We start from the raw sequence: 11806 nt of genomic DNA on the forward strand, positions 1-11806 counted from the left end.
TTAACTCTTTTATAACACAGGAGAAGTTTTTCAAAACATGTTGGATAGTTGGTTCCTCTGACAAGACCTTCAAGGCTAACAGTAACAGATTACTTATTTGATAACGTAACTAAATAACTGAGTACTTGAATTGCAAAACTAACAGGTTGCATTGCATCACTTGTTACAAAAAAGTAACCTGAATATTCTGAATGTGGCACGTTACCTCCAGCACCGGTTATAAATATTAAGATGCGTTTGTGTTTGTCTGATTTCAGAGAAGAAGCAGTACAGGGAGTCGTACATCAGCGACGCTCTCGAGCTGGACATGGAGCACCTGGACAAACGTTCCCGGGCGAGCGGCAGCAGCGCAGGGAGCATGTCTCACCACAAACGCCTGTCCCGCCACTCCACGACCAGCCACGGCAGCTCGCACACCTCCGGCATCGAGACAGACAGCTTCAGGGCCCCGGGTCAGGCCCCGCACCGGCCCCTACGAACCTGCAGCTCGTCCACAACCAGCCACGGGAGCTCACACACCTCTGGCATCGAGAGCAGCGGCAAGGAGCGCATACTAGATGATGACGGTAAGAGTGCAGAGTTAATGTTTTAATCTAAAATGACGTACTGTACATTTCTAGGGGGTTCTAGAGTCTATAAATTTTTGGCTTTTGTACCTTGAAATGCTTGAAAAAGACGTCACTGGACACACTGAGGGTTTACCAAGTGGTTTCTGTATTGAAAAACAAAACAATAATGACTACCTGGCAGAAAATAATGACAAGACACTCAAAACAAGCAGATTACAAGTTAAAAGTTGTAGCTGTCTCGAGGATTTTGTTTTAATAATTAACATTTGTTCCTTCAGAGATTGAGATGCTGGTGGACGACCCCAAAGACTACGAGGAGCTTCATGAGATGGCTCTGGACCAGGAGTTGTGTATCCACATCACTGAGGACATGTTGACCATGTCTCCTGATCAGAGCAACGGATACTCAGGTACAGATTCTGTCTCGCTGAGTTATTCACATTTCAAACTTTTAGTTAAGACTTCTGTAGGGTGAACTGTAGCATCTGCAGAAGGTAAAAAAGTGTTTTATTCTCTGCGCTGACAGAAGACAACCATAAAGAAGCAGATAAACCCGGGGTGAATTAATTATTTAATATCTGTGAAATCATTTTTAACGGCTGCCACCCAGCACGCCCGCGCTGAGCCGAGGCAGGCCAATGAAGAGTTGTTTCATACTGTAGCTAAACGTTATCATTTGTTCTCCAACAGGACTGATAGTTAAAGACGTCAGCTCCTCCACCTCTAGCTCCTCTGAGACCGTCGTCAAGATGAGAGGACAGAGCATCGAGTCTCTGCCGCAGGTAAGATCAGATGAGATTATCTGCAGTTGTATTAGCACAATACACACAATACAAGACAGCATCTAAAGACAACAAGTTATGTTTGGATAAATTGGTAAAGCTTTCTATGAAGACCACATCTATAGAGAGTTAAGGGGGCGTTCATAATGCTTTATGACTACACTCACAAGCCCACATAATCCCTCCTGATGCACTATATCAACAGTCATAAAACATTACAGATGTGACCTATAATGAATTCTGTTATGGATGCTCTTGACTAGTTATAAACAAGAGGTTGACTGATGAGGCTTACAAAAACATTATGACTACCTATACTCACCCACACAAACACAAACAGAATCATAAGGAGGAACCATAGTATGCTATAACAGTTTGTGCAGTAAAGTGAAGTACATATTGATGGCTCTAACATAATGCACACGTCAACATAACACTCCACTGGTAATGCATTTTCGTGCATTTAAAAGAATCTGCACTGTGTCATAAGTGATCATTATGTAAGACAAAAGTAATAAAAAAGTATTAAAAAGTCTTTAAAAAAGAAAGACAAAACTTTCTGTTATTATGGAAATATACAGGTTTTATAACTTAAGGCTCCATTCTTAAAGCAGACAAAGTTTATTTCTCTTCATTTTAGTATCTTATGAGGAAAAGTCCAATAGAGGAGGGAAAGTTAATTACAGTTAGACTACAAAGATTCTCCTGTCATCAGTAGCTGCTTTCACATGTAGACTCCTGAGAGTCAGGTTGAGAAATCATCTGAACGTTCCCTTTCACACATGAAGCACGCATTAAGAGATTGTCCACGTCAGACGTGCTCACACATGTTGGAAATAATCCATATAGTTTAGGCAAGAGAAGGCGCCTGCAGAGCGTGCAGGTGGAGGAGGAGGACGCTGCTGCCATGATGACTGTTTCTACATTGATATCAATACAAACAGTCTCAAAATTGATTAAGTGTGATGTAAGAGGAGAAGAGTGATAGACACGGAGATCAGCTGACTGCTTTCTGCCTGCCTGCAGGAGAGACTCTCCTGGTAGAGCTGCAGTGATTAATGAATTTTAAAAAAGAAATAAACAAAGGTCAAAATTCTCTGATTTCAGCCTCTTGAATGAAAAGTCTTTGGTTTCTTTAATCCTCTATGACAGTAAACTGAATAACTATGGGTTAGGAGCAAAACAAGACATTTGAGGACGTCATCTTGGACTTTGGGAAACACTGATGGACATTTTTCACCATTTTCTGTCATTTTAAAACAAACAACTATTAATCAATTAATCAAGAAAATAATTGACTGATTATTGATGATTACTGATTATTTCTGATCTCCTGCAGCTTTTTTTGTAATATTTATAATGTATAATATTATTTGTTTCTCTCCGCTTGCAGACCTCTGCGTGCAGGAAGCCTCAGTCTTCGACCGACCGCCACAGCCAGTCTCTCGATGACGTCCGGCTCTACCAGAAAGACTGCCTGCAGTGGGCGGAGCTCTGCCAGGACACCGCCCACAGCTACACCTTTGGCTGCGCCCAGGAGCTGAGCGACAGCGGCGGCTACCAGGGCCTCGCCGACCAGCGTGCCGGCATGCTCAGCGAGCAGCACCCGTTCCCCATCAAGAGAACCAACAAGTACTTCTCCCTGGACCTGACCAGCGAGGAGGTCCCCGAGTTCGTGGTGTGACGGAGACGCAAACAAGGCGACCTCAGGGTGACCTTTTTCGCTCCTCCGAGTCAGACGTGGAGATGTTTCAGCCCTCAGGGAACGAGACAAGAGGAGAAAGTAAACGGGCAACAAGTTGGCTGCCCCTTCACTTACCACTTCAGACAAATAACATATAATTTACGAACAAACATGGAGAATTCTGGCTGAAATGGGAACTTAAAGGAGTGAACGCTGGGTTCAAGAAAGCCTGTGTCTTTAAAACGTAACCTGAGCTGCTCCCCTGTGTGAAAGGAAACAAAAGGGATCGTGTCATCTTCTTTTAAAAAAACATTTTTATTCAAATGTGTCTCCTCCAGACTGGTTTCAAGAACCACACGTCGTGTTTGGCTGCTTTATAAAGTGACTTTGTGTGCGTGCACCTACGCTTGCAGCAGACAGAGACTCGTGCACAGACATGAAGAGCATATCAAAGATCTTCTCTGGAGGACGCAAAGGACAAAATCACTCATCATGAGCTACGAACCAAAGATGAGAAATGGAAATAAACTATTCTCAGTGTGCAGCCGTGACAAAAACACTTCAAAGTCATGGTGGGAGGGAAGATGAATCCATAATCCTTTGGTTTCTTCTTCTACGCCGCTTCATTTTACCTCAACAGGAAGTGCAGTGTGCCAGCTCCCCCCTCTCAGACTGGACTCTTACTAATCATGTGAACACACAGCCGATGTGCCTTCATCACTCTATGCAGGTGTCAAACCATCGCCAGCCTTGACAATCACACACCCTCACCTTAGTCACTCTTACAGATCCAAGCCATCAGAATTCAAAGCTCTCCTTTGTTTTTAAACCTTGTCCGCACTCGACTTGAGCAGATAAAGCCAGTTTTTCAGCATCTTAAATGTCAAAAAGACTCGATTTCAAATTGTTTCATGTCCTGTGAAATCCTGGGAGGAATGAGGTCGAGTGAGTCCCTACATGTCCTGACGTGCGTCGAGTTTGTGGCCACGAAAGCTTCCCCGTAATCTAGACTCAAAATGGAGCCCGGGCTGGCTGCCGGCCAAAACAAACTCTTCATTTTGATGCACACATGTCGGTCTTCTCTGCTCAGCTTTGTCGTCTTCTGTTTAATCATTTTAAACTGGAATTTGTTACTTTTTTTTTAATTTTCCATCCTCTTGTTGTATTTTTGTATGAACTGTCCAGACTTGTGTATGTTGAACAGTTACTCTGTGTGCAGTTTATTTCATTCAGTATTACAAGCAAACGTATGTGACAGTATTAAGGTTGTCTCTAAACAAGAAAGACTGGTTTTATCATTTTAATCTTACGATAATGAGACTGTGGTAGCTGACAGGATGTGTTTGTTACAAGCTATTATTTCTCACTAATCAACTGGTATGAATGAGGACAGGAGGATGTAGACCTTTAAAATAATGAGCAAGATGAATTTACTCATAAATCAAGCAGCTCAAATTCAAAGTGCCACAGTGTCAGTTTGTTAATAATGTCATCATGCTTTTTTAAAGATACAACCATCGTATTTTTTAGCTTCTCTGTGCTGTTATTCGTGTTTGGAAACTTGTTTGGAAAACACTGCACCACAACCTTTATCATGACCACAGAATTTAAGTTCTACATACAACTTGTGTAAGTGGTTGCAATGATCCTTTAAGTTATTGAAAAATGCTAATTGATTAAGACTGAATAGTTCATCGTTTTGGGAAATTTGCTTATGACTTTTTCTTGCCGGGATGAGAAGCTCTATACAGCTCTCGTGTCAGAACACTAAATATGAAGCTACATCCAGAAAATGATTAGCATATCTTAGCATAGAGTGCCTCACTCTATCCCAATGTCACAAAAAGTCTTCTAGCACCTTTAAAAGTCACTAATTACCACCTCCATGGTGTATGCAGGGTCTTAAAAAGTAGTAAAATTTGATAAATCAGTTTAGCAACAATTAAGGCCCTGTGTAGTCTTAAAAACGTGAAATTTTTTTGGTGTATTTTTCCAAAAAGACTGAATTTAATCATGGAGAGGATGCATAGTGGGATGCCTATTTGGGAAAGTGTCTACCTGCCTCATTTTTATTTCCCCCGTGCAGATTGTTTTATTATAGGTTTTTCAAATCAATCAAACAAACAAGCTGTAATGTGTTAATTCGTGAGCTGTAGAGGTGCTGGTAGGTGGATTTTCTTAGCTTTCGTACAGAGCCAGGCTAGCAGTTTCCCCTTGTTTCCAGTCTTTATGCTAAGCTAAGCTAACCGCTGCTGGTTTTAGCTTTATATTTATCGTACAGACCGGAGAGTTGTATCAAACTACTCTTTTAAAAGTGAATATTTCCCAAAATGTCAAGCTTGTCCTTTAAATGTTTTGTGTTCACTGTGTTTCGTGTGATTTTAACATGTTGAGCTGAGCCAGCGCTCGCAGAGTTGTTTCTACAAGACGTCTGTCGGCTGTCGGTCAGCAAAAACAAACCAATGACGTTATAACTGGACGGTCAAACTCCAGAAACTCTTATTTACTGAGCTGTATGATGTGTAATTTTGCCTCTCGATCGTTGTTACGGTTTCTAAACTCATACACAACTTCATTACAGTCATTTTAGACCACTGTTATTTCTTTCTGAGTCATCCCACTTCAGCTCTAAGTAACTGTCATCATTCAAACCCACAGCTTTCACAAACTGGCAACACAGCATCTGAACAATGTTTTTAACAATACATTTATGTAATACATAACAAATACATGAATTTGATACTGAGATGTAATTAAAAACAACTTCTATATTTCTTACAGTTTTTCTTTCACTGTTTTAAACTTAATTATCTCTTCTCATTAATGGAAAATGTCTAAAGTCATATTTTGATGGACAATGATGATGATGTTTCTTATATTCAAACAGTATGTGTTATAAGGTACATAGCCATACAGTCATAACCCATGTCCTTAAAAGTCTTCATAATTTGTTCTAACTTCCTTTTTTCTGACTTCAATATATGGTCATACTTACACTTTGTAAGAGTCTGTATGTCTGTGTCCATAATCCTTTCTGTGAAAGGATCTCCCTTCAGGAAAAAATTAAAGATTCTTTTTTTTTTTTTTTTTTTTGTCACCCTGTAGTTAAAAAAATATGATTTGTTATTATGAAGTCTGGTCCGTGCCTTCTTGGTACTAATGCCCTCAATATCCAATAAAAAGGTACATTTATTTGCCAAAGTTCTGCTGTTTTGTAGTGATTTCATTTCTCTTTATTTGCCTTTTAAGACTGCAAAAGACTATAAACATATTTATAGAGAGAAGGTGATTTCAAAAAGAGTTAAAATAAAAAACGACATTGATTTTACAGTCAGTTTACTCGCGAGCCCCCGGCCTTTAATCTACCCAGAAAACATAAAATTCATTCATCTGTATGTTGCACACGTACTAAAACTACCATTAAAATATAATAAATGTGGTTCTTAGTAAGAAGATTTCTGTTTGTCCTGCTGTGCAAAGTCCCCAAAATGTTTCGTTAGTTTGTGCTGCCCTCTGGTGTCAAAACACTGTTGTGCAAACATCAGTCTGACCTGAGGGTGGCAGTATTGTCTGTCATATGAGACACCAGCTCCTGTCCTCTGTACCACTTGTCCATTTTTTTGTGTCAAAAATCAGGAAAATTTTCGTATTAATATACATTTTGTCCAATGTAGCTCCTGAGTCACTGGCTACAGTGAAAACATGGTATTTAAAATCTTGCTATATGACAATAATGAGCACATTTGCACTGTGGGAGTTGTGAACCGGACGTGTGTGGTGCAGACACTCAAGTGAACAGTATATGGTTAATATATGAGAAATTAAATGTTAAGAATAAATATGAAATACCATTTTGACTTTATTCTCAAAGTTGAATTTTAGTTGTATTCTCGATAACTTGACTTTATTCTTTGAACCGTCTCAAAATAAACTCCCCTGTCTGGTTTATTTTTTCTTATGCCCGGCACCAACACAGAAAGTTCAACTTATTCTCAACATTTTGACTTTACTGTCAACTGGTAAGCAGGTAAGTGAAAGTAAGCAGGTAGGTGAGTGTAAGTTTAGGAGTAAGGAAGGCTGTACAGATGTGTGGCTGGAGGCTGGTGGCAGGGCGCTGACCTCACACATTTATTTAATATCCAAAAGGTCAAAGGTCGACTTCACTGTGACATCATAAATTGGTAGGATGGCTCTCTAAAAACGTTTCAAAATGGTAAAAGCATTATTTTAATGGCATGATCTTAAAAGTGCTTTGACATATCAGCCATAATCAAGGTATGCTTAACCATAATGTAGACTGTATTTCTTTTATGTTCTTTAGTCCCTTTAATTCAATATTAACATGGTTATCTATATAGATTCCAGTCACATGCATGTCTCGGGACAGTTTAGCATATATTATTTTCTTTTGAATTCCATATGTTTTTTGTAAAATCTTTTTTCCTTTCACTTTGCAAGCAAAGCCACAATTACAGGAGCAAACAACTGTTTGCCTTTGATTTATACAGACTATTTTCTGTTTTTTCCTTGTGCTTTCTTCTTCTTTACTCTAAGTTCATGTATGACACCTTTTATTAAGTTTCCAGAGATTTTATGTTGGTTTTTGTTGTTGTTATTGTTGTTGTTTTGTTTGTTTGTTTGTTTTCAGAGTGAGTGTAATTCTTGCGCCTTGGAACGTTATCACTAAAATTTCCGACGACTCTAAACGCAGCATGAGCTCCACACAGCTGCGACAGGGAAGTTGATGAGTTTCCGCTTTGAACTCGTCCTAACAAACACCCTGCCATGGCAACGAGGCGAATTTGCGTCCTGTTTGTCGTCTTTTCTACAATTTTTGCGGAAGACGTTAAATTAAAATACAAACCGTCTACAAAACCTGTCCGACTGTTTACTGAGGAGGAGCTGAAGAGATACGACGGCAGCGAGGTAACTAAAACTTTATCTGTGAGCTGTAATCCAGGGTGTGTGTGTGTGTGTGTGTGTGTGTGTGTGTGTGTGAATCCATTCATACATAACATGCGATAAGGATTTATCTCTCTTTTTTCCGTTGTTATTTCCCTCCCTGTCTTAGGAGGAACAGCCTATTTACATGGCAGTAAAAGGAGTTGTGTTTGATGTCACCAAGGGAAAAGGTAAATGATAACCTCCACTCAAACCCTGGATACTGATTTATGAAATCAAAAAGAAATCATTCAAACTACATTGCGAAATGAAAGTAAAATTGGCACATTGTTGCCCACTAGAAAGCTTTTAAGTCCATGTCCAGAGTACTAAACTCATTCCAAAACAGAGCAGACTCAGAATGAACTGATTCTGGTGTTGCATTCACTGCCCTGTTATTTTGTTTTACCCCACTGCAGAGTTTTATGGTAAAGATGCCCCATACAACGCCCTGGTTGGTAAGGACTCCACTCGAGCTGTGGCTAAGATGTCCCTGGACCCTGCAGACCTGACATCAGATACTGTAAGTTCACAGGCAAATGATTTTTTTTTTTCCTGGCAGCACTTAAACCACCCTTCAGTCTGGACTGCAGTGTTTCTCAAAGGTTGAGAATGTGTTCGTCATGGTTAACTCCCATGGGAGGGGAGCACCGACATCTGACTCCTCAGTGTCTGCTGCAAAACAGCATTGTATTCTTAAAGGACATAATTATGTTGAAACTTCTGAGTTTTGTTTGACCGTGTCAGACTGCAAACTGACTCAAGGGGAGACATATTTTAGAAAGAGGAATTATTCTGAAAAACTAAATTAAAAAAAACTCTGTGAGTCAGCTGGTCTTCAGCGACTTTACTGACCTCAGTGTGAACTGCCAACAATACTGGAACTGGAACAATACAAATAATCACTAATAATAATAGTACGATAATAATCATGCATTCATAAAACTCTAAACAATATAATATTAAAAAAATCACAATATATTAAAATGATCAATTCTATATTATCTATTATCTACTTCTTAGCATTTAAAGTATTAAAAGATTATATTATTCCAGCTTATCTTCACACAACAATCACATTCACAATATACAGTGATCTCTCTCACTCATTGTCTTTCTTTTCTTTGTCAGGTGACATTTCAGAGCCTGACAGCGGCCTGGTTGCCTTGGCAACAGTCCACTACAGCAATGTTGCAGCTGCTGAACAGCTGTTCAGGCTCAAGTTTTAAGTATTAGGAGAAACAAATAAAAACATTAGCATAAAATTGATAAAACTGTTGGGATAAAACTTAATAAAACAGAGAAAATATAAAGAACAAATCAGTCAAACATTAAATCCTACACACACACACGTATCTGTAGAGTCAGACAGGTTTTGACAGGTGTAATTTGATAATAACTACTTGGAAACAGCAAGTTAGTGTCAGCTCGGCCCTGTTCAGGATGCTAACCTGGTGCAAATGATGTTAATAGACCACAAACTGCACATCTAGAAAGTCACAGTACACTAAAAAGAACTTGTATGAACCCTTATGATGTTTAAACCACCTGAAAGAATAAATAAACATCTCTGTTGGGTGTGGATGGTGTCTGTTAATATGCAGAATAAAGTGCATAAACATCAATTAACACATTAATATTATGATAAATAATTAGAAATAAATAAACAGTTATATATACTGTACATATCCTCTGTGTGTCATGACTGCATCGTACTTGCAGACTATTTCATATGGGAAAAACTGAGCTGGTCAGTTAAAAGCAAATTCCTGCCAACACTTCTATCACTAAGGGCTATAAACAGTTTGATGCATCTGATTCAGGGGCTAAATGGAGGATCTATAATATTAAAGGATTTCTGAGGGACTTTAAAGTTACTCAAAGGACCAGTGAGGAGGATTTAGTGGCATCTTGCAGAAAACTGATAAAAACCACTGAAGTTTTACTAACAAATTAGTTCTTTTTTTCACTAGTGTGAATCTTATTTCCCAGACTTGGTAATGTGCAACATGTGACAAGTGTCTTCTCTGGCTACAAAAATGTACTTTTGCTGACTTAAACCTGCAATGATGAACCTTTATCCCCCTCTTGTGGCACTGAGAGTAACTACACAAACTGTTTACATTTGCATACAGTGTATCAGTATACCTGATCTGTCCTGCTGAAGCCTCGATTGCTGTGGTTGCTCCCCCTTTCAGCTCTGGTAAACCAGTTATTGCTGGTTAATATAAAACTCATCATAACCAGTGTGCCAGTGCATGAATGTCGCCACAGACACCAGATTTACAAACTCTGACATACTGCAAAAAAATACAGGAAGATTTACCCGACAAAGATGAGCTTAATGAACTCGTTAAATTCCTGCTCTCCAGCTTTAAATATTAAGTCGAGTCAAGGCCGAAATCAGAAATTATTAATTTATGTCAGAGTGTTCACAATCTGTACAATTTATGATGGGTGCAAATAAAAGTTGTTGTTTTCTTTGTTTACATCCACAGACGGGCCTCACCGAGGAGCAGCTGAAGTCTCTGGACAGCGTATTCGAAGGAACGTACAAAAGAAAATATCCCATCGTGGGTTACACCTCGTCACGCATCCTGAACGAGGACGGAAGTCCCAACAAAGACTTCAAACCAGAGGACCAGCCACATTTTCAAATCAAAGATGAGTTTTAATCCCATTTTTACATTTTTCTAAAGTATTTTTGTCAGAAAGAATGTTTTCTTTTTACTTGACCAGAATCAGAACCCGACTCGCTGAGTGCAACACGTGCGCAAGAGAAGAACAAAATACAAATGAGAGAAACGCTGTTTATTCATATTTACTTGAACTAAAGGTTTATATGATCCTTTATTATCTGTGAGAGCTTTAATGTGAACAGTCCCTCAGAAACCATTTCAATGCATATTATTCTAGTTTGTCTTTACACTGTGTAAGATTAAAATAAGGCTGTTTTGATAAACATAAGGGAATACGGAGTAATATGATCTCATCCAGCCTGACAAAAATAATAATAAGAATTCGTATCTGATATATTCTTTGCCACAAAAACAGTTAAAATAATTTGGGGAAAAGTTGTAAAATGATATCAACACTTTCTCTGTCATTGAAAAAGCAAGTTAAACTACTTTTCAGTGTGTTTCAAGTTTCCAGATCGCTCTTGTGTAAGTTGAATATTGGACCATGTTTAACTCCAAAATAATCTCGAACAATATATATGTTAAATTCAGATTTAAGGTGATCACAGAGAAACTCTCCCTCTGCAGCAGACGAACGTGCAAACAGCCTTCTAGTGTTAAACTCTGCAGGTTCACTCTGAAAATTATTTTTGAATGATGAGGAGTTAAATTTTTCTACCTCCAGCCTACACACAGCCACAGTGTATTATATGAAGTAACAGCGATAAAGCGACATTATTTGAAGTATTTCATGGAGAAACTTATGAAGGGGAGTGTAGATTTTAGTTGTGGCAGTAAAAGTAATTTCAGCGATAGTGATAAATTGCTTCATTGTTTAGTTAATAAAATAAAATAAAAAAAAAAGCATAAAATGCCCTGCACAGTTACTCAGAATTCATAGTAATGTATTCAAATGTCTTGTTGTGTCCTGTGTTGTCTGAGGTATTTCTCCATAGTGTGTTAGCTACTGCAGATAGTCCTTAGTCGCCAGACTCCTTTGACAAAACAGTAATTTTAGCTCTCAGAACACAGGAGCTGCTGGTCGATCACTGTCTTGATCTGTTAGTCTGTTTGTGTTATTGTGTGACTCTGGTGTTTTAAAGAGTTAGTGTGGATTTACCAAAGTCAGACAATGACAGAAACAGACTAAGA

The 11806-nt window shown here is 38.8% G+C and overlaps 2 protein-coding genes across 2 annotated transcripts in view; both read left to right on the forward strand.

Annotated features, from left to right (window-relative positions):
- Window positions 1–4564, forward strand: part of frmd6 (FERM domain containing 6) — a 36264-nt gene extending 31700 nt beyond the window's left edge. Inside the window, exons 11-14 of the mRNA XM_084742610.1 lie at window positions 258–566; window positions 848–979; window positions 1260–1351; window positions 2745–4564. Coding sequence (XP_084598736.1) covers window positions 258–566; window positions 848–979; window positions 1260–1351; window positions 2745–3035 — 824 coding nt within the window. The 3' untranslated portion in view covers window positions 3036–4564. The remainder of the gene's footprint in view (window positions 1–257; window positions 567–847; window positions 980–1259; window positions 1352–2744) is intronic.
- A 3101-nt stretch (window positions 4565–7665) lies between these two features.
- nenf (neudesin neurotrophic factor) lies at window positions 7666–11309 on the forward strand. The gene is made up of 4 exons (XM_084743133.1): window positions 7666–7961; window positions 8107–8167; window positions 8396–8499; window positions 10475–11309. Exons 1-4 carry the CDS (start codon window positions 7821–7823, stop codon window positions 10649–10651), a joined length of 483 nt encoding a protein of 160 aa, XP_084599259.1. The 5' UTR covers window positions 7666–7820; the 3' UTR covers window positions 10652–11309.
- Window positions 11310–11806: the final 497 nt, after the last annotated feature.

Source organism: Lutjanus erythropterus, chromosome 18 (genome assembly GCF_056507025.1).
Source record: "Lutjanus erythropterus isolate fLutEry1 chromosome 18, fLutEry1.hap2, whole genome shotgun sequence".
NCBI classification, from domain to species: domain Eukaryota; kingdom Metazoa; phylum Chordata; class Actinopteri; order Lutjaniformes; family Lutjanidae; genus Lutjanus; species Lutjanus erythropterus.